General features: G+C 41.1%; 1 protein-coding gene across 1 annotated transcript; it reads right to left on the reverse strand.

The window, feature by feature from the left end:
* Positions 1-1,083: 1,083 nt before the first annotated feature.
* On the reverse strand, positions 1,084-17,409 carry MED17 (mediator complex subunit 17). Its single transcript, XM_063430726.1, has 12 exons — positions 17,103-17,409; positions 15,626-15,792; positions 13,300-13,519; positions 12,641-12,777; positions 10,988-11,072; positions 10,250-10,402; positions 6,203-6,333; positions 5,827-6,011; positions 5,070-5,207; positions 3,844-3,961; positions 3,508-3,667; positions 1,084-1,399 (listed from the first exon to the last, which is right to left on the reverse strand). Exons 1-12 carry the CDS (start codon positions 17,338-17,340, stop codon positions 1,194-1,196), a joined length of 1,938 nt encoding a protein of 645 aa, XP_063286796.1. The 5' UTR covers positions 17,341-17,409; the 3' UTR covers positions 1,084-1,193.
* Positions 17,410-22,518: the final 5,109 nt, after the last annotated feature.

A 22,518-nucleotide genomic window follows, 5' to 3' on the forward strand; every position in this document is an offset into this window, starting at 1 on the left:
TTTCTGAAAAGCTACTGTTAGGTTCAGTGACAGTCATTAACGGATTGTATTTTGTGACGTGTTCTAAAAGTGAAAATTTTTACATTTACTTGGTAAAATTTATTGAAATCTAAATATATAAAAATTATAGTAGTTTAGTACAGTTCTGGTAAGGCTACAGATTTCAAGTACAAATTAAAAATAGTAAATATGACACAAAAAAAACCCAAAAAACTAAAAATATGATACCTTAATACAACAAAGTCATATTGAAGATTTACCTTCGATAGGTAGCAGAACTTTATCTAAGTGGACTTTGGACTGTTGATATACTATTTGTTGTTTCTTTTTATTCTACTCCCCTTGTATTTATTATGGTGGTTTTATGTATGTCCCATAATATGTATTCTTGTTATATGTGTTTGTGCGCGAGGTCTGCAGCTCTACCAGAATGGTACTAATATATAAAATGTTTTATATATTTTGATTGATTTTAATAAAATTACACATTTTTTTGCACCTCTATTAATTATTTTTTAACTATATAGTCGTCCCATATGTCTCTGGGAAGAGCAGCCTTAGTGCACATATATGTATAAAACCATTCATTTTATATTCTGATGTAAGACATGTTTGTGGGTTTTCCCAGAATTTCCATTTTAGAAAAATGGCAAATATAGAATGGAGGAAAAAAGGCAAACATTGAAACAGAACACTTGACTGTGGAAACAGTGGTGGAAAGATTGATAAATCCATTGTGTTGTCATCAAGAAGACAACAGATAAATTTATCAGCCAGAGTTAATAAAAGGAGTCAAAAATGTAAAGTAAACGTGCCCTTCGAAACTCTGATAAATCTACTACATGGACACCACAGTACATTCAAAAGTCTAAACAGTATTGATATCTTTAGATCTCAGAACGTTTGCAAAAAAAACGAAGAATGGACATAGAACACTGTATGTAAATATACCAAATCTATTAAAAATCTAAAACTGCTTATGTAACTTAAAGCAAGTTAATACTGAGACGTTTAAAGAAAATTGTCAGCAACTATCAATAACACACCTTTATTCTAATAAAACAAAGCAGTCAAATGAAAAAGTAGAAAAGAAACCCACATTTATTTCAATGAAACAATACATGTTCGATTGTTGCTTGCATTCAAGAGATATCAAAGTAAAATGTCCTTTTATGTACACATTGAAATTCTCTTTAGCAAGGCGTCAATGCTGCCATTAGTAATTCCATTTTGTATACAAAGTTCCGACCTTCCATCTTGTTCCACTGAACTTCTTTGAACGGCCCACGGAGATAATTCCATTTGTTATCTTGTAACACATCACCCTTGGGAAGCTCTTTGGACTGACATCTTGGAAACTGGACCATGACTTTACTGCCACTTTCTGGACCATTGCGTACTGGGATGAAATAAAAACACGGAGATCAGTAAATGTGAACATAGTTTGTCATCATGTGTGGCTTAAGCTCCCATCAACCTCAGATATGGTAATGGGGTGAAACCCTAACAAAGTCTTGATGGCCAAATGTTTCTGAATCTAAATATAAAATGAACGTACCATTCTGATGATTGTAATATGATCATATAATTGCACAAGCAATAAAATAAAAATCTGCTTATTATCAGTGTTTACAAAAAAAATTGTTCTGTTTAAAAGCGATATTCAAGAACAAGCAGACAGAATAGTGGAGTCAGAGCAGTTTACAAAGAGTAACAAAATACCTTTAAGCTCTAATATTTAAAAAAAAAAAAAAAAAAGAGACAGAATAGTAATAAACACAAGAGCGGCAATCTCACTATTGGGTGTGATGAAAAAGCACTTCATTAACCCAAATAATGTCACAACAAGCGAGGTTTTCAGCTCTCCAAATAAGGGAAAGGTGATTTTATTTACCACTGAGGACAACAACGATGTTCCCAAAAGCTTAAAAAAAGGATCGTCTGTCTGTGGAGAAGAATACAATTCTAAGACTATCCATGAATCAATATGTTTTTCTTTGAGAGAGGGAGAAATGGCGGGGGGTGGGGGGGGGTTTGCATAACACCACCCCCCTCTGTTTCTCACATCTGAAGAAAAGCACTAAAACACCACCAGGAAGCATAGTGTGGTTTTTAAATGTATACACAGTGTTTAGTCCCATATAATGGTCAAACGGCTACCATTATTATTAACGGAGAATGACATTGTATGTGCAAGCAGGCTCAGCCATTCTTGCACAGGTAGGAATACGGCTGGATATCCCAGACCAGAGATGGTTACAGTATCAGATTCTGGAAGCTGTTGAAGACTTACTAGAAATCATTTTGCACATTTGAATGCTTTAAATGAATGAAATGCACTCCCCTACAGTGCCCCATGCATATGTGTATGTTTGACTGCACAAGTAGAAATCAGTAAATGATTTACAATAAAAGAAGTGAAATGTCAGGCAGGGTTCGGGATGTCTCGTAGGCTTGCGGTGACTTTGTGCTTCACTGCTAATGCTTTGTTTTTCTCCCTACAGTGCAGAGCTTTGCCAGATCATGTCCCAATGTCTTTGAACCAAGGCTGCCCAATACAACCCAGTATCAAAACAGCAAAATAGCTTTTTAAAACCAACTCTGAGCACATGACTAATCAGCCAAGAACAAAAACCATGCTGCTTTCTCAGAACATTGGGGGGAGTGGGAGGCAGAAACAGAATAAGCTATTGCATCAAACAGCAGGAGAAGCAAAAATGTTTTGACACACTTTCCTCGGGCCAGCAGAGAAATCTCACGATGTTTCCAGGGCATAATACTTTGGAACAGCAGAACATGAAAATAAATATAAAGGGAGAAAGCTAGAATACTTATAGAAAGTCTGTGGTTCTCCAACTGTTAACAACCACAAAACAAAAAAATCCCGTTCATGACCTGTGTTAATCCAATAAAACTCCAGTTACGGTGTATTCATATGTTCTAATTCCTGTTGCTTCACCTAAATGGTGTGTCTGAGGGGTTGAAGACACAGGATGTTCAAAGAAAAGTATATTATAAATTATTACATTTACACACACACACTATATTTGGGGTTTATTCCAAGGATACATGCCTTAATGTTTTTTAACATTTTCTGTAAGTGTATATCTATCTACATGCAATTTTGTTGCATGTTTCTCTCGAATCTTCTGTTTTGTATAAAACAAAAAAATGGGAGTTAAAAATTTACAATTGCAAAAACAGTTGCAATTTTAGCATGGTCTAAATAATGAACACATTCCAAAACTGGAAAATGCAGCGGCTAGAATTATATTATCTCTAGGGCAGAGGGTATGTTTTAGTTAAGAGATGGACACTGGGGAACCAGGCCTGGAGACTCCGGGGAAGATAGAGTAGAAATTATTGAAAAGCTGATAGATGAAGCAAGCATTGCATTTCCATTTTGGCCTGGGTTACAGAAACAATGAATCCAGAATGTCAGCTACAGCGCGTCAAAGGAACATTAAGATGTATAGAGAACACATGCATAATATATAAAAAACCAACCTGAAATAGCATAATCTCCATTTGGAGACGCGACAGTTATTGAAGATGCATTCCCGATGCTTTCAACTGGTCCAAGCCCGACATGATTACTGAAGCTGAGGACATGCCACCCCATGACTTTAGCCAACTGCTGAACAGCAAGAACTTGGTGTTGGGACATCTGGAATTACAAAATACCAAATAAATCGAGCAATCATCAGAAAGGAGACTGCCTATCCCAACTCTAAAAAGGTACACAAATCATTACTATTTGTATTTATCTAAAGAGTTCATGGATTGTGTTTTTCTCTTTTTAGTTCCTAAAAACAGGAAATGCCAAACATTCTGAATAGATACCTGAGAGAGGAGGAAATCCTGGAGCTCTTGCTCCTGGTGAGACAGAGCTATCACTCTCCCGTCTCTATGGACCACCCTGATGTGATCCACACCAATATTGAGCTGTAACTGAATAGACCTGAAAAGTAGAACACATGTTTAGAAGCAGAGGCCAAAAAAACATCTAAAAGCATAAAGCTCCCAGAACAGGAACCAATCACCATCACAGTGGGAGACATCCAAAGACGAGCAGCTAGATATAGATAGATATCAGTCGCATCGTTTTTTTTTTTATACCACTTGTTGCTAAACAAAGATAAAAGTGCCAGCACTAATAATATAATTAATAATTAGATTAATAATATATATTGACCAAAGACAATGCCAAACAGTATATACATACTGCAGCTTTTAAACTGCATAAAGAGCAGACAGGTTAGGAGAAACAAGATGCCTTATGGTGTTTTAAATAAACATCAAATTGTAATGATTTTTTGAAGAAAAAAAAAAGCCCATTATAAATTTTGCAAGTGCTTCAAACTCCTTATTGCTCAATAAAATGGAATCGACTGAAAATCAACAGTGTTAGAACTTTGTTTCTTTTTTTTTAATTAGTTTTAGTATATAAATGACAAAGATAACATACATTATCCGTGTAATTCCGTATACAGTGTTCCATTGTACAATACATAACTGAATATAGACATAAGATCACAAGCTCATATCCTTTTCCCTCACCCACCCCTCTCCACCTTATACACTCCTTTTTCTATCAGTCTTGGGTCTAGAACTTTGTTTCTAGCTTGCAAACTATCTTGGAATAGTATCAAAATTTCAAATGCAAAGATAGGTAAAACACATGAATTCTTCCCCCTCAAGAAATAAATGATGAAATATGTAATTACCAGACATATGCTGGCGGGAAGACACCTACTTAAGCAATCACCTAAAAATCAATGTTGTATATGTAGAATACATTTATAATACAATTAGAAAATGTAACTAATCCACACAGCATGCAAGGACACTCCCAATGTTTTCAAACTAAACCACTTTTTTTCTGAGACTATAAATAATTGGAACACATGAATGAGAAAAAATGAATATGCAATAAAATAAATGATATAAAAAGTATGATATAATGTACTTAAGGCACATACCAGGTGCAAGTTAGGGTAGTAAGGGCTAATCCCAATGCTGTTGTGGACATTTGCCAACAGAAACAAGGTTAGATATGAATCACCTACTTGCAGATCTGCTCGTAACCTTGAGATGTTATTAAGACTTTCACGCTGGACTCGTACACATCATTGATGCTTGACCAATGTGCTTGGATCTGTGGATCTTCAATTCGACTGGCAAGGCTGTCAATGGTGCGGGAAGTTCTATAAGAGGTGGAGAAAATTAGAATTGAATTGTCATTTGAGCTTTAAAGTAGTTTATTCCCATCGCTTTTATTTCATAATCACCCATATACCACGGTTACACTGTGCATACAGTGGCATGCAATTCATTTAAGCAGAGTGAAAACTTGGAAATGTATTTGTGTTTTGAGTAAAGCAGTCTACACATAAAAAAATATGTAAAATTATTATGTTTTCAAATGACCAGCCAAAATGGAAATTCACGTGTTCCAGGAGCAATTCTAACGCACAAGGATCCCACAGAAACTGAAACTTTATAACGAGAATAATCAGAGGATTGGAGGAAAGACAGTGGAATCCAAACAAAGGACAAAGCTGTCCAACTCATAGGTAACATACTTAATCAGCCAGTGTCTACCTAAGCATACAATTAGTGCTAACTAATGCTAGCAGAATTTTACGAATTTTTAGAACTTAACCATACCCACAATGTAACTGCTATTTATAATTTAATATACCCCCAGTAGACTCACTCACAACACCCACAACCATCTATATACTGAAATCGGACAAAATGAAGGCTACAATCCAATCCCAATGCCCTGTATGAGAAAGGATGGATAAGGCGGACGTTCCATACCTTCGTCTGAGGAATATGTGTTTAGCTTGTTTGATGATCTTCTCCAGGAGACCCTCATTCTGCTGCATTGCACTGATGTCATTCTTGTCAAAGGATTGAGGACCTGCCAACCGCATTCTCTTGTGACCGAAAGGAGCACTAGCTGGATGTGGCATCACTATGTTGCTTAACGTCTGTTTATGAAACTAGAATAAAGACAGTGAAATTAATAATGATAACAATGTTTGCTTGTCCTCCGTCAATTACATTTTCTGGATTAATAATATATATTTATTTACAGTAAATGATAAAATATTCAGTAATGGTCAACATAATCCTTTTTGTTAATTCATAAAGTGTTATCAGAAGAAGTATAAAGTAGAATGGAGATCAATACCTCTCGAATCAGCTGGTGCAAATTGTGTTCAAGAACATACAGGTGGTCTTCTGTGGCAGCCTTTTCGGAAGCTGATTTCTGAGATTTCTTGTCATTGGAGGAGTGGCAGAAAGAGATTGACAGCTGTAGTCCTGTGTGCAGAGAAATTTAAACTTCACAAAGTTAACAAATTAAAGGGACAGGCATGGCATAATAATTAATAAATAAATTGCTCCTATTCATTCACAACAGCTACTCGTTCAGATTTTATGTTTAAGAACTGTTCTCATTCATATTTTTCATTAGTGAGAAGCAATCAGCAGATCAGCGCACTCCCCGTTTTATGATTGCTCAGGTCTACACAGCTTACTATGGCTGTACAGAGCAAAAAGGTTAATGGGATACAATTGTGCTCCCATTGAACTCCATGCCAGGACAAGGGGTGTCTGGAAGGCCTCAGTTACTTCTTGATCTCTGCAGCCGATGCAAATCATAAAGATTTGCTACAAAGCACACTTTAAAGTGATGGCCTTCGTTATACAATGAAATGACTAGAATAAATAAACTGTGTGCACTTCCAGAATGCACGTGGAGGCAGCAATTGTTCACCCATATCTCCAGCTAAGCTGCTGATCTGATACAATGAAATATATTTTACATTTTAAAAAGCGATTGACTTGGAACTCCAGAGAACTGACAAGGCAGAAAGGCCAAAGCAGCTGCATTTTTTCATTCTCCTGGTTGGCTATACTCAAAAGATTATTTTTGGAGAATAGTTTAAGCAAGATGTTTTAGGGCATTTAAATCAATAGGAATTACATTACAAGAGAAGTATGTCAGTCACCAAGATAATGTCACATACATCATCCAGATCTGTATCAAAACAACTATTTAGAACCTATGCTGATGGAGGTCTCTTTGGACACTGATGTATCTATCACAGAAATGTAAATGGGCAGAGGAAACATTATAAAATAAAAATATCTTCAACTAATTTCCCATTGATGGAGAAATGTGTGTCTGCATTTGGTGATGTCAAGCAGACTGATAGTTAAATAGCATTTGCATTCAGTCTGAAAGCTTTCACTTAATAGTTTTAGGATGTTGAAAGCATTACGTCCGGATTTAGTTGTTACTTCAATTTGCTCGGCCAATTAGTACGAGGTATGTATGCATGACACCACTGGTCGAGTACGGGTCATATGAACTCTACAACCACTGCTTAACTTTTAAAGTTCGAGATAGATCTCGCTACTTAATGTTCCCAGTTATGTTGTCGCCTTGCTTAATTTTACCAGGATCGAATAAACAGAGAGCTTTTTGAGATATCCCTGCTTTTATTTTGTTCCGGTTTTTACTGTTTAAGTAGCAGTAAAGGTAATTCCCCAATATATCTGCCCCAGTTCTTGAACTACGTCAGCACCATACACATTTGATGGAAATGGGGGATGACGAAAGGGGATTGTACCCAAACAGTGAATACACGCTCCAAGAAATAACATTTTGAATCCATTCTTTTACTGTTCCTTTTCTAGAATACTAATTTTGCATACATTTTCTACACATGTGGCATTTATGCATTTAAACTAGCTTTTCTTCTCGCCTCTCACATCCCCATTTATTGATCATTTTGCACCACAAATAAATGCATACAAACTCTGCTTTTTAAATATGTCCCTTTCGTTATCAATCTATTTCTTGAACTGCTTGCACTAGGTTGATCCCAATCCAATAACAAAACACAACATATGGACTAATGATTGAATAATAAAAGAGCAAAGTAGATCCATTTAGGAGTACATCCATAGAATCTCCAGAAAATACTGAACAATAACTGTATTAGTCCTTAACTTGTGTTAAGTATGCAGTGTACGTGTCCATACACAGTATTCTATAGCTATACTGAACATCATATCCACAGTACATAATATGGTGAATAAAGGCCCCATATAGGAATGACAAAAACAGAATGTTCACAAGTCTCTACAAATACAGTATACACCAAAGGGTTTTGTCTGTGGCTGACACTCACAGAATACAAAACAACTTGAAGACAAAATGTAGGAAGTATGGACAGAGGAGCCAGAGAACAGTCTGTGCACATTAAAAGATGGATGTTTGACCACACATCACAATGGGTACCAGGGAAACTGCATAATGTCTCAGCCTGCTGTCGCCTTTTAAGGTCACAGGATAAAGACAACATTTGGAATCCTTTAATAGGCTCTAAGCTATAAACACACAGTTTTGTTGTTTTGGCTTTGGTTGGAATAACGAAGATTTAACTACAAGGGACTTTATTCTATCTTGGGGACAATTTGGGGCTGGTGGAAGGGGGTGTGAAATGTTTTGCTTTTATCTACCGGGCTGTAGTTTTCCTTGAAAGATTCTGCTTTTGGACACCTTTGGATGTTAATACCCATTAAATAGCTCTAAATGCAACATTTATAAAATGAAAGATCAGAGTTACATCCAGGCAACAAAAATTTCATCAACTGATATTGCATAATGCCAATAATCGTGCACACGTCTGTGTATAATGTCCAAAAGAATACTCCAATATTAAGAATAAATAGGACTAGAACTGTTAGATTATGGGTCCCATGTTTACAAATAAAAACGCGTTGGTAATCCAGTAGAGAGGCTCCTCCCAGCAGATGCTCCTCTTTAGACATCATCCATGATCTCTTGTCCAATCCAATGCTTCTCATAAAAAAGCACTAGGGTATACTACGTATGCACTGCAATCTTCAGTCAATTGGATGCTTCTCATTGAATCCAATGCGTCACTATGAGAAGCATTCACAGTGCATTTACACTGCATTGCAAGGTTAGGACTGCAACTAGTGGCGGTCTACCAGACAGCCTCTAGAGGCGCTACCTGCAGTTTCACAGAGTTTAACGCCGTGAAATGATACTGGACGTCCTCTCGCTTTGCATGAGGACGTCCAGAGCCTTGAAAAACCCCATTAGGAAGGCAATGATTTAATGATTTCCTATGGGGAAGGCTTAATGTGCATGTGGCACTTGGAAAAATAGAAAATCCTAATGTAAAAATGCATGATTTAATGCATGCATGATTTCACTGGAGGTATATCTATTAAACAGAATCATAAATAAAGATATACATTTATTTTCATTCATTTCTTTCTGGCCAGTATGCATAGCACTCTTTCTAGACATGTTGCTGTAATGTCTTGCTCACTATTGGTGTGATGTGTGTCCCAGTGGTGATGTGGCCCTCTGCTTGTTTACCTTGTTAACCACAGGTGGTTGCTCTCTGGACCATTATAGGGGTTTCCTCTGGTAATGTGCTGATTGAATTATTGTTGTTGTACTCTCTCTCCCACTAATGGAGTGCTATCTGCCTTTCTCAGTGGTAACTGCCTAGACAATGTGCAGCCCATTGTGGCCGGGCATGATTGGGAAAGATGAAAGGACGCAGAGCACGCTGTTATATTTCGGCATCTGAAAATACGCAGTTTATCCAGGGCCACGATGACTATCCTCTGTGTGGTGTGAAAAGAAGCATTGCGTTCTAATGATGCACCAATCTAACTACATTCATTGGTGATAGTGTATTTCTTATTTTATTTTGGTTTCTGTGTAGGCCTGCCAATGACTGTTAGGCATCTCAGTATTTAATCTTTGGTGTCTTTATTTCAGAATATGTGAACCATGGCTCATAAGTGATGGATGGCGATTTATTAACCTTCAGCTGCATATGACCTATAACTTTTTAAATTATCTGCCAATCACAAATACAGTAGTATATTTGAACTTTAAGAAGCAATTCGGAAAATAATGGAAGATTTGCCTGCCCTAGTTAAAAGCATGGCTATACACTGAGAATTACACATTTATCATAGGACAGCCTTGTATGCCACAACAACTATACTAATAGATGGTATTTTATCGATGAGTCAAGTAAACTGCCTCTCGCAATGGTTTATAAACAAAGCACATAATCATTCGAGGACCATGGCATATCGTAAGTTACCTATAACTGATGCATGACAGTGAAACCAATTTTAAGAACCACAAGTAACCAATGTAAAGGTTTCTTACCTGGAAAAGGCTGGGAGATTATTTGATTCTTGACAACAATGTGAGGGATTTGGGATTTGATCTGAACGGCTTCACGAGACAACTGTGCAAATATTTCTTTACACAGAAGAACATTCTGTGCAGCTTCCAGCCTGGTCTGCCAATGTGGGGTTCCTGGAACAAGTGAGTAAAGAGGTTTAAAAACAGAAAGACACTTCCCACATTATATGCATCTGACTAGACTTCTACACTTGGCATCCAGCAATTCGTTGATCATGACCAGTTCGTATCCAGGACACAGAGATATAAAGGCATATAAAAAGGCTGAAAAGACAGCTTGGAGAATGCTGGCAGGACCCTCGGCTCTAAGAACTCTGCAAATTCACAAAGAAAAACAGCTGCCTTAAATGTAACTGTTGTAAATGCTTTAACTACAAACCCAGTCAGGCTGCCATGAAGATGTTATGAAATATGTTTTGACTACTGAGACTTCTTTTATGTTTCTACATTAGTCTCCTGGATGGAGCTTAAGGTGTATCTTTTACGGTAATCAGAATTTGGTATTAAATCAAAGAGTATTAAATTTCATCTATATCATATACTGGGCATCTGCAGAACACCTTCATATAGTTTTGTAAACCTATTCCAAGGGAAAACAGAGAGAAAGAGAGAGACCAAACATGTAGTATATTAAAATAGCATTTGAATAAACAAATATAACCGACCCAAGGGAAATATGTCTGACCTGCACAAGCTTACCTGGTTTTGCCTTTGGCAGTGGTCGCTTAAAAAGATTAACTGTTCCGAGGTCACCAATATCTGCACATTGCTTCTGAATGGAAACCTAAAGAGAAGAAGCAGATTATTTGTGGTACAAGAACACATTTATTTCCAATTAAAGAGGCACTCAGCTGTTCAGTAGCTGCATTATCAAGAGAAATTGCTATATTCAGGCAAGGATACTATTTGCTCAATACTGTACAAATCTGGTTCGAACAACATTAATCTATTTTGTAAAATGTATTTCTTTAATTTTAACCCCGTCACAGAGTTCTGAAGGGAGAGGAGTTAAAGAGGCACTGTCACTAATGAGATTTTTCTACAAGAAGAAAAGATTACTAAAAATCAGCTATTGGTCATACTTTTTTTTATTTATTTTTTAAATCTCATTTGTTAGCTTTGTTTTTATAATTTACTCGTCGTGCACATAAAGCACAGCCTGTAGATTAATTGACCTTTGTAATGCCATCTCAACAGGGTGCATGCATACAAATGCACTTTTATAGATAAGCAGGCCCAAGGCATCATGGGGCAGCAAAGTCACCCACAACTTGAAAATGCAGAAGAATTGTCTAAAGGTTGCTGCGTCTCTAGTGCATTGAGGGCCAGTCAGCCTTTATTCTGAAATGTCCGTGTGTTGTATCAAGTTTGATAGGTCAAAGGTATAACGGAGTGCCTCTGAAATGGCAGACTGAGCTAAAACAATTATGCGAATACTCAAAAGGCGAGCTAATGTGTTTTTGGTCGTTCTAATGAATTCTGTTTTTGGCTCACTTAAAAAGGGTAATTCTGGTATAACCTTTACTTGCTGTTTGAGTGAAAATAGAGGAATGACACCCTCAGCAACTCAAACAAAGTTAAGGTTATACATTTTCAGAAGTGACAGGAGCAGAGAGAGTTAATAGCTGCAGAGTTGCCAGTGAAAGTTCCCGGATTACATATAGTCCCAGAGAACTCCTGCAATGGTTGCTGCCTGCACAACGTTTGTTCTCAGTCTGTCTGTGGTAGAAGGGACCAGATTGGGAACAAACAGATATAACCGATATCGTAGATGTCCTTGTTAAATGTTCAGGGAGGGCTGAAGGTAAGAGAGCAGGCAGATACACACATACAGGGCTGCTTACTGCTGTCATGAAGTGCAAACAAACAATGCTGTCACTGGTCTGTGTGGACGAGCAGGCAAGTTAAGTTGAGCACAAGTTGATCAGATAACAGGAACTGACCCAACATGACTGCTCAGCTAGATAATCGAAAATACAAAGAAACAATCATTAACTGCATTAAATTAACTTTTAAAAAATTAGAAGTGAGAATTTGATGACAGTTGTCCTTTAACTGTATTTCAGTTGTTTAACCCACAAAATTGGTCCTTTAGTGCCTGACACAGCTGTCCTTAGCTTTCTTCCTCTTTGCTCATGCAGAATGGGGAAGGTTTTGCACGGCTAGGCCGATGACAGGCTCAGATTATCTCAGCCTTTTACCAGCTGCCCAATGGATGAAATCGCACAGCTGTACCGGGCACTGCCATACATATGTAGGTGCCTGGAGTGACTCTTTAACAACTATCATCTTTCCATTCACAGTCATTTACTAAAAGAACATTTAAGATATGTTTTAGAGTTCAATGCAAACCTTCAGGTAGGCAGATCCTTCTAAATCACTTGGGATATGCACATCCAGTGGGCAGTAATCTTCAGGGACTTTTTTATCCAAATCTAGATCTGTGTTCTTTATAACTTCAAATGTACCGTGGTGAGGAAAGAGAGACCCTGAAACAAGAAAGAAAAGTTCAATTAAAAGCACCGGGCCTTGATGTATGATTTGTGGACCTGGATGATTCCCTTCTCCTGTGTTGGGACATGTCTACACAATTGATTAGCATTGTGCCTATATCCCTCTGTTGTAGATTATATTGAATGGCTTTGCTGTGGAGGTGTTAAAACTAAATGGCGGTAGTATCCTACAAAGGAATCAACTCATTGTTGTGTACTTTGTTCAAAATTGTATTTCACCAGGAGGAATATATTGGGATTTCGTGAATTTTCATGTATGTTCTGGAATGCATAAACATTAAAAAAAAAAAAAAAAAAAAAAAAAAAAAGCATTGCAGAATTAATCCCATCACTTTCAAACTACTTGCAAAAAAAAAAGAAAGACAACCAGAATACTTTTTATAGTTATCAGAAATTGGAAGAAACACGTATAAAAGGCTTAGGGTATGGATGCGTACCATGGCCTCCCATTTATACTCATTGTTGGGTGTTACGAGGCTAAAACATAACGGAACTAACCTGCACTCCTATAACTCAAATCTCCCAGAATTTTGTCTCCGAGTTTTCTTAGCTTCCAGTGCTGCCGTAACCTCAACAGCTCGGAGTTGAAGTCTCTCTGTCTCTTGTTCTCCTGATATTCGGCTACTGACTTGGACAACCTCTCTGCTCCTTTCAGGAGAATCTGAGCCGCTCCTGCCAAAGATTTCTTCTTAGAAACCAGCAGCAAGCCGTGCTGATTCTGGTAAAATAGACAAACTATATTAGTAACATTAGCATTACTGAGATCAAGATGGACTGTGTGAGCTGAATAGGTAGATTCAAGGAACACTACGTTTGAGCAAGGTATTCAACTACCTATTGTTCCTGTTACATTTTGTTACTGTCTCATTTGGTAAATTCCCCTTTTATTGTAAAGCGCTGCGGAATAAGCTGGCGCAAGATAAATACCAATAATTATAATAACACTAACTTTAAAAAGAACAATTTATTTTTAATTTTAATATTGTTTCTTAGGAGATTTAGTTCATGAAATCATTTAAATAAAAAAGCAGTTTTTGCCTTATGTTTAAGCCTCACTTTCGATTCACTATCCTAGCGTGGACTTGGGTTAATATTTAGCAGTATTGTTCCGAATTTTGAAATCTTCTGCTGATCATTCCATTGCCATAGCGAAGGGTGACTCTGGTCTCTCCTATGGTTGGGTAAGCTCCCTATATTTTCTTGAGGGGTTTATTATATACTACAAGTTCCCATATATGCCTGTGCTGCTAGATGTGGCTTTGTGCTCACTATACAGAATTATGTTAATTTATATACAGACATTTGATGTGATATCCAGCTCTGTGGACTTGGTTCTAAGTTTGAAAGGGATTTATAAACTTATTTTTTTGTTTATGTTTTGTTAATTGATTTCCTTGGCAACCACAAGTAACAGCTGTTTATGGTTGGGAGGATCTCAATCTTGATGGGTGGCCACCCATTCCTTCATGTGGTTTTCGTTTGTTTTTTTGGTTTAGGGGTATATAAGGGTGTTGTTCACTGCTTTATTACAGGCTCCCTTGATAAAGGCATTTTTTTTTTTTTATTCTTTATTTTTGTGTGCTTTGTATTACATAACAAAGTCATGCAGCGCCACAACAGCGAGTACAGGCATACAATGTCAAACAATGTTGTGGTAAGGATGAACAGCACATTTTTGAGATAAGAGTGGTAATCCAAGTTGTTAGTGTATGTGTTCAGATTATTACACACCAAGATCCAAGAGGTATGGCACATACTGCTCTATAGATTAGGTACGTCTGAGGGTTCACAGCCAGGCTATAATCATCTTGGGTTAACATTGACCAGATTATAACAATTAATTAACTTTGTAGATTGAGTTAAATGTTTTGATACAGGAGTTTATCTCCTATCTAGTTCTTCAATGTGGTATTGCCAGACAAGTGATATCAAGTTTAACTGACCTGTCTATGTGTATGGGATATAGAGAGAAAAAAGCAAGACAAGTCTGAGCATAGTGAAATGGTATGCTGGCTAACTGACTTTGAAACTAGTTAGGAGTGTGCTTTAGAGTAAAGTAATATAGGCGCTTCTGAGACTGAGTAATACTCTCAGTAAATATAGGGCAACGTTCTCACAGTTTGTGAAGTCATAAACCCAGGTGCTTTTCAGCAAAGTCTGGTGTAGCATTTTAGTGGTCGGTAATAGAGCCCTTCTCCCACTCCGACCTCCGCGTTCAACCAACGCCGGCTCTGGAGGCTTGCCAGGTGCTTCAGGCTGAAGGGTCAGGCTGGGTCCCGCTGCAGCCCCTGTTGAGAGTACTCTTCTGCTCTTGGCCCCTACCAGCTTCTGGGATCTGTGTAGCAGGAGAGCAGTCATGTGTAGCGGCACATTGGAAGCGAAGCAGGATCGCCCTCCAGTCCCAAGCCGGTAGTGAGTCCTTATGGGGTATAGGTAGGGGCAGTTGCTGAATGAGTTGACAAATACCCAGGCCCCAGGACAACATTTGTAGTCACTATGGCAACCTGGGGGGGGCTAGGATTTGTTGAGCCCTGTTTTACATCATGTGAATATAAAACATGACACCACATCACATTCCTTTCCTAATTTTCTGCTAGCACTATGACATGCCACCTCATGATACCAGATTTGATAAATGTTGAGGACTTTGAAAGTATATATTTTTCACGTTAGAGTTAGGCAGGTGATGGCATGGATGTAGCAAGGCCCCTAAAGGTAAAGTCAATGAATCGCAATTCATACAAAACAGAGTCACTTTATCTTGTTAAACCATAATTCATGACTGTACTCTGAAGATTATCTTGTAAACAAATAATAAAATCACCTGTTTTGCTGCTGGTGCTTCTTGAGAGACAGGATCTAGGTGCATGTAACGCTTCTCCTTTACAATGGTCAAAACATCATGTAGGACACACATTTCAGTAAGGGCATTTCGTAAATTGTTTCTTACAGAGTCCCACGGCCACAGCGAGGGTTGGAACTTTACTGTTCCTGCAGAAAATGGAAATGTTACGTATTTAAATTAAATGATGGCTAGTCTGTGTTTCTGGTAGCCAGTGTGAATGACTTATGGTCAGTCTGTATTACGGATGGAGAGTCTGCATGACTGGCGGCCAGCGAGTCTGCATGACTGGCGGCCAGCGAGTCTGCATGACTGGCGGCCAGCGAGTCTGCATGACTGGCGGCCAGCGAGTCTGCATGACTGGCGGCCAGCGAGTCTGCATGACTGGCGGCCAGCGAGTCTGCATGACTGGCGGCCAGCGAGTCTGCATGACTGGCGGCCAGCGAGTCTGCATGACTGGCGGCCAGCGAGTCTGCATGACTGGCGGCCAGCGAGTCTGCATGACTGGCGGCCAGCGAGTCTGCATGACTGGCGGCCAGCGAGTCTGCATGACTGGCGGCCAGCGAGTCTGCATGACTGGCGGCCAGCGAGTCTGCATGACTGGCGGCCAGCGAGTCTGCATGACTGGCGGCCAGCGAGTCTGCATGACTGGCGGCCAGCGAGTCTGCATGACTGGCGGCCAGCGAGTCTGCATGACTGGCGGCCAGCGAGTCTGCATGACTGGCGGCCAGCGAGTCTGCATGACTGGCGGCCAGCGAGTCTGCATGACTGGCGGCCAGCGAGTCTGCATGACTGGCGGCCAGCGAGTCTGCATGACTGGCGGCCAGCGAGTCTGCATGACTGGCGGCCAGCGAGTCTGCATGACTGGCGGCCAGCGAGTCTGCATGACTGGCGGCCAGCGAGTCTGCATGACTGGCGGCCAGCGAGTCTGCATGACTGGCGGCCAGCGAGTCTGCATGACTGGCGGCCAGCGAGTCTGCATGACTGGCGGCCAGCGAGTCTGCATGACTGGCGGCCAGCGAGTCTGCATGACTGGCGGCCAGCGAGTCTGCATGACTGGCGGCCAGCGAGTCTGCATGACTGGCGGCCAGCGAGTCTGCATGACTGGCGGCCAGCGAGTCTGCATGACTGGCGGCCAGCGAGTCTGCATGACTGGCGGCCAGCGAGTCTGCATGACTGGCGGCCAGCGAGTCTGCATGACTGGCGGCCAGCGAGTCTGCATGACTGGCGGCCAGCGAGTCTGCATGACTGGCGGCCAGCGAGTCTGCATGACTGGCGGCCAGCGAGTGTGTATGACTGGCGGCCAGCGAGTGTGTATGACTGGTGGCCAGTGTGTGTGTATGACTGGTGGCCAGTGTGTGTGTATGACTGGTGGCCAGTGAGTGTGTATCTATCCCCAGTCCTGTGATCACAGATGGATGAATGAAGCCATGTTCCCCAGGCTCCCAGCCCCTCTCACCCTCCTCCTCCTCCTCCTCCTCCTCCTCCTGCTCCCCCCAGTCCTGCTCCCGGGAGCCGCTCGCCCCCTCCTCGTCCCCGGAGTCCTGGCTGAAGTCGATGCGCTGGGCCAGGCGGGCCAGGTTCTGGGACATGGACAGAGGCTGCACGTAGGTCTCGGAGCCATCGAGCCCCACCTCCTGGACCTGCTTCTCGCAGGACGACTCGATACTAATCCGCACGGCCGGACCGCCCGACATCTTCCCGACCGACACCGACAGCAAGCCCAGAACCAGGTACCGGAACCACACTGCGGGCTGCCACTGCGCATGCGCGGGGAATCACGGGAATTCGAGCTCTAGTGATAGCACTGCGCATGCGCGGGGGAGCACGGTAATGCGCCCTCTAGTGATAGCACTGCGCATGCGCGGAGTCTCGGCCAGAGTACGGAAGTTGAGCAGACCAAACTTAGCATGTCTTATTAGAACGCAACCTCAGCTTCTTAATACTTCATATGAAAACACAGAAAATATAATTATAAACAGGTCAACGACAAGAGCAACCATTTCTTTTAAAAACATTTTTTTTATATAAATAACCTTTATGTATTTTAATTACAAACACAAACAAAAGCTTTTTACACTTACCAATAAATAATAATAATAAAATAATTAGATTATGATTAGAAATTCCACAAGGATTTTAAATTTCAGACATTTAGCTAATCTTCGTCTTTCCAGCCTTGTGCATAAGAGCATTTCTGGGAAGCTCCCACCCTACCTGAGTAGAATGCTCTCCCCGGCTATAACCTCCGATCCAGTACTAGCATGATATTCAGCATACCGCAATACAAAAATAAAGTGGCCCGATTCTCATTTTCCTACAGAGCACCGCAATTATGGAATAACCTCAGGGACACAGTCAAATCTTCATTCAATCTAAAATCGATTAAGAGATCTATGGCAAAATACCTCAGAACAGAATGCACCTGTCATGGTTGAATATATTTATTACCTGTTATGTATTAAATTTATAAAATGTGTGTGTAAATATATAGTGTTTGTATATTGTATTTTTGTAATATTGTAACAATGCAATGTTTTGGGGACCCAGGACACCAAAACGAGAGAAATCTCAATGTATCCATCCTGGTAAAATATTTTATAAATAAATAAATCATTTCCAAATCTTTAAAGTCATGTAGTAATTGAAATGTAATGGAACATATTAATATTAAATACTTAGATAATTAATTACAACTTAATGAATTCCAATTGAAAATGGGAATAAATCAATAATCACTAATTGATTCAATTCCTCTACATCTATAAGAGTTTAACACTTTACAAAGTATATTTGGGTCATTTGCATAAAGTTTTAGTATTCATTTAATAAATAAATGATCAATATTAGTTTACATGGCAGCCTGCATAATTCCTGCTATTTTTAGCATGGGGGCAGTGAAAAGCGAAATCTGTGAGTGTTAAAGTGGGGGATGGATACATATATATATATATATATATATATATATATATATATATATATATAAATGTGGTGGAATCTCGGTAAAAATAAATTTAGTAGGCCGAGATTACCACGTGGCATGTGTACGTGCATATGCTGACGTATCGATCAGTTGGTTGCACGAGGCAAGATACGATCAGTAGTGTACGGAGCATGTGCAAGAATACAGGATGTAGTATTCCCCCTCCTCCATTGTGCTGGACAAGCCATGCGGTCAAACAGGAAGTTAATTCTTATTTGTGTTGATTGGTTAAGAGAATGTGCGGGTGGAGCTTAATATGGGAGGAGTTATGTGCCTATATAAGGAGCCTGCACTATTGTCTGGGACTCAGAACTTGCTGTATTTTGGTGACGTTAGTCCCTCTGAGTCCCGATCGGTGATCCAATAAAGAATCTCTTCCTTCCTGAAGAAACCTGTGTCCATCTCTCTGTGCTTGGCTTCCGTCAGTTTCTCCGGTATCATTTGGTGCATTGGCCGGGAAGCTCATCGTTCAACGGTAGCTGAGAGGCAGAGGCGTGAGACGGTCTATCTTTGCCCACGTTCTCTACGGCTGCACCCCTGAACTTCTGCGTGGACCTCCCTTCGTCTCGGCGCCACTGGTCTGTTGTCCAGGAGATCATCGGCCTCTACGTAAGAAGTGCTGGGGTGTCCCCGTCGATGAGTGTGAACTCAGGTTCAGGAACGAGGAGGTAAGACAACTGCTGTTTTAGACGGCAGGACCCACTAGGGGTATACCGATTGTGCGGTAGGCCCAAAGGGGTTTGAATCTGTGTATCTGCCCCCTCTGTCGGAGGGAAGGAGCGAAGGCGCACCGCTCGATCGAACGCTCTTTAGTCAGACCGTTTGATTTTGTTAGTCAGGCGGGGTCCTGGTGTAAATAGCCCTAGCCGGACACCGGTGTCTTGTCTAGACTAGCGTTCTAGGGTGTATATTACGTTCGCTAGGTCGGAGGGACCGGGAGACTAAGCGGCGCCTGTGTAAATTCGGTTTGCTAGCTCTCAACCTATCTGGGCTAAGTGGGAAGGCGTGTAAATTTGGAACCCACTAGACTTTTGATAGTGCGACTAAGAGGCGCCTGTGTAAATTCGGTTCTCTAGCTCGCTATATGTGGTGATTGGGCAGTGTGGCTAACCAAAACGGGTGTATATAGTTTTAGGTAGTCCATTCAAGGTACTGGCCAATAGTTTAGTTGGGAATTGTAAATGTGTTAACGATTGTTTAGTAAAGTGTATATCTTGTTAGATAGCGCGAGCTCAGCCGTCTAGCGAGAGTGTTAATAGTGTGTTGCTGTATTATAGTGCACGGTACCATAACCCTGTATATTTACTGACACTGTATATAAGTACTAATCATTGTCGTCCATTGCATGTTTAACACCATAACCACTAATAATTGTATTGTGACCTTAACTTGTGCTTTGACCTATGCTAACCGTACTGTAACCGCTATTTGTAAAAGACGATGTTACTGGGGTGTGTTATAGACGGGTAATTCGTATATAGAGAATTATAGCGTGGGTGACTGTATAGTTACGCCAAAGGGCATAATATTGATTATATAGTGACTGGTGTAGCAGCTGTGTGTGTACGGGAATTCCCTGAGTGTTTATTGTTATTGTGTACGTTTCACTTGGTAACCGTACCACGTGGTGCTGTTGCCAGAGGAAACGGGTGTGACTGTTGAATAGTACGCGTGCATAGTATTCGTTGTCGACGACGTTCCATTGTTAAGTATGGGTGCGTCGCAGTCAACGATTCCGGATCCCTTAGGTTGTATGGTGAAGAATTTTAAAAAGGGATTCAAAACTTGTGATTTTGGGGTTAAAATGTCTCCTGTACGTTTGGTCACTTTGTGTACTAGGGAGTGGCCTACTTTGGTTGCGGCATGGCCGCCACGTGGCAGTTTGGATCCAACTCTGGTACAGCGCTTACACGTGGCTGTATCAGGTAGGCCTGAACTTTACGGCCAGTTTCCTTATATTGATTGTTGGAGACAGGCCGTAAATGACTCGCCAAAATGGCTCCGGACATGCCACGAGGAGCAGTGTCGCCTCATGGTAGCTAGGACTTGTTCGTCCACTAGGACTGGTGTTAGGCCCATTTTGGACACGCCCCCTGAGTCCGAGATCCCTTTGCCGCCCCCTTACTTTCCGTTAAGAGGAAGTGACGCAAACGCAGGAAGTCCTGCAACCCTCCCCTCATTACCCTCATCCACTTCCGCTTCCTCCTCCAGTACAGGATCCACCCCCCCTTGTACTAAATCTCCCCTTCCGGAATCAGAACCAACCCCCATTAAAAACGAATATCCTGATTTGGCGCCACTTCAGACTTCCGGTCAAGCTTCATCTAGCTCGGCTCGAAGTGTTTTATTTACAACCTTTTCCCAAAACCAAGCTCCCATATCCCCATACCCTATTTCTCCCCGACTGGAACCTATGACTGACGCCCCTCCACGTAGCCCCATACAGACCCGACAGTTGACCGGTGCCCAACAATTAAGACACTATCAGATGCCTCTTCGTCTGAATCCTGGGTCAGCCTATATCGATGCCGCAGGCCAAATGGCACATGCTGACCCAGTCTTTGTATATGTCCCATTCACGACAACCGATCTTTTAAACTGGAAGACCCACAATTCCTCGTATACTGAGAAACCACAAGCTATGACTGATCTGTTCACCTCAATAGTACAGACACATAACCCGACATGGGCTGATTGCCAGCAGTTATTAATGACTTTGTTTAACAATGAGGAAAGGACAAGAATTAACCAAGCAGCCATTAAAGCACTAGAGGATAGAGCCCGTGCTTTGAACCAAGCTAATCCAGCAGCATGGGCCGCAACACATTATCCCAACACCGATCCCGATTGGAACGTAAATGGTGCTGATATGGTTCAACTCAGAGCCTATAGAGACGCTATAATTGCTGGCATGAAAGCCGGAGGAAAGAAAGCTATTAACATGTCGAAGACAGTTGAGGTGATTCAGAAAAGCGATGAAGCGCCCAGTGTCTTTTATGACCGATTATTGGAGGCATACCGCTTGTATACCCCCTTTAATCCGGAAGACGCAGATAATTCCCGAATGGTGAACTCCGCCTTTGTCAGCCAAGCTTACGGAGATATTAAGCGCAAGCTACAAAAGTTAGAAGGGTTTGCAGGTATGTCAATCACCCAACTAATGGAGGTAGCGAATAAAGTTTATATGAATAGGGAAACAGAAAGTAAGAAAGAGGAAGAGCGCAAGATGCGTAAAAAGGCTGATATGCTAGCGGTAGCGATCGCAGGCGTAGATAGACGGGGCCCAGATAGAGGCGATAGTAGATGGAGTAGGGAGCCTTTGAGTAGGAATCAGTGCGCGTATTGCAAGGAAGAAGGGCATTGGAGGAACGAATGTCCGCAAAGAGAGCAGTACGAGAGAGACCTACCCAGGGCAGGCTACGGAAACTTTAGAGGCAGAGCGAGAGGTAGAGGAGGCCCCGGAGGGAGTAATGGTAATAGAGGGAGTAATGGGAACAGAGGAAGTGTTAGGGAAGACAGGTATATTCCAGCAGCGCAAAGGTCCCGCGATAGAGAAGGTAGGGACTTCGTAGGATTGGCTGACACGGTCATGGAGGACTATTGATACCGACCGGGCTCCATCCCCCTTGGTCGAGCGGAGCCTATGGTCGATGTATCAATAGGGGGGAAAAGGAGTGCGTTCATGATCGACACTGGTGCTGAACATTCAGTGGTGACTAATCTAGTTGCTCCTCCATCTGGAAGGACTATTACTGTGATAGGAGCAACTGGAAGAAGTGCTGAAAAACCGGTTCTTAAAAGTCGACTCTGTACATTGGGAGGCCACGTAGTAAAACATCAATTCCTCTATATGCCTGAATGTCCAGTCCAATTGCTGGGACGTGATATGCTA

This window comes from Pelobates fuscus, chromosome 1 (assembly GCF_036172605.1).
Source record: "Pelobates fuscus isolate aPelFus1 chromosome 1, aPelFus1.pri, whole genome shotgun sequence".
NCBI classification, from domain to species: Eukaryota; Metazoa; Chordata; class Amphibia; order Anura; family Pelobatidae; genus Pelobates; species Pelobates fuscus.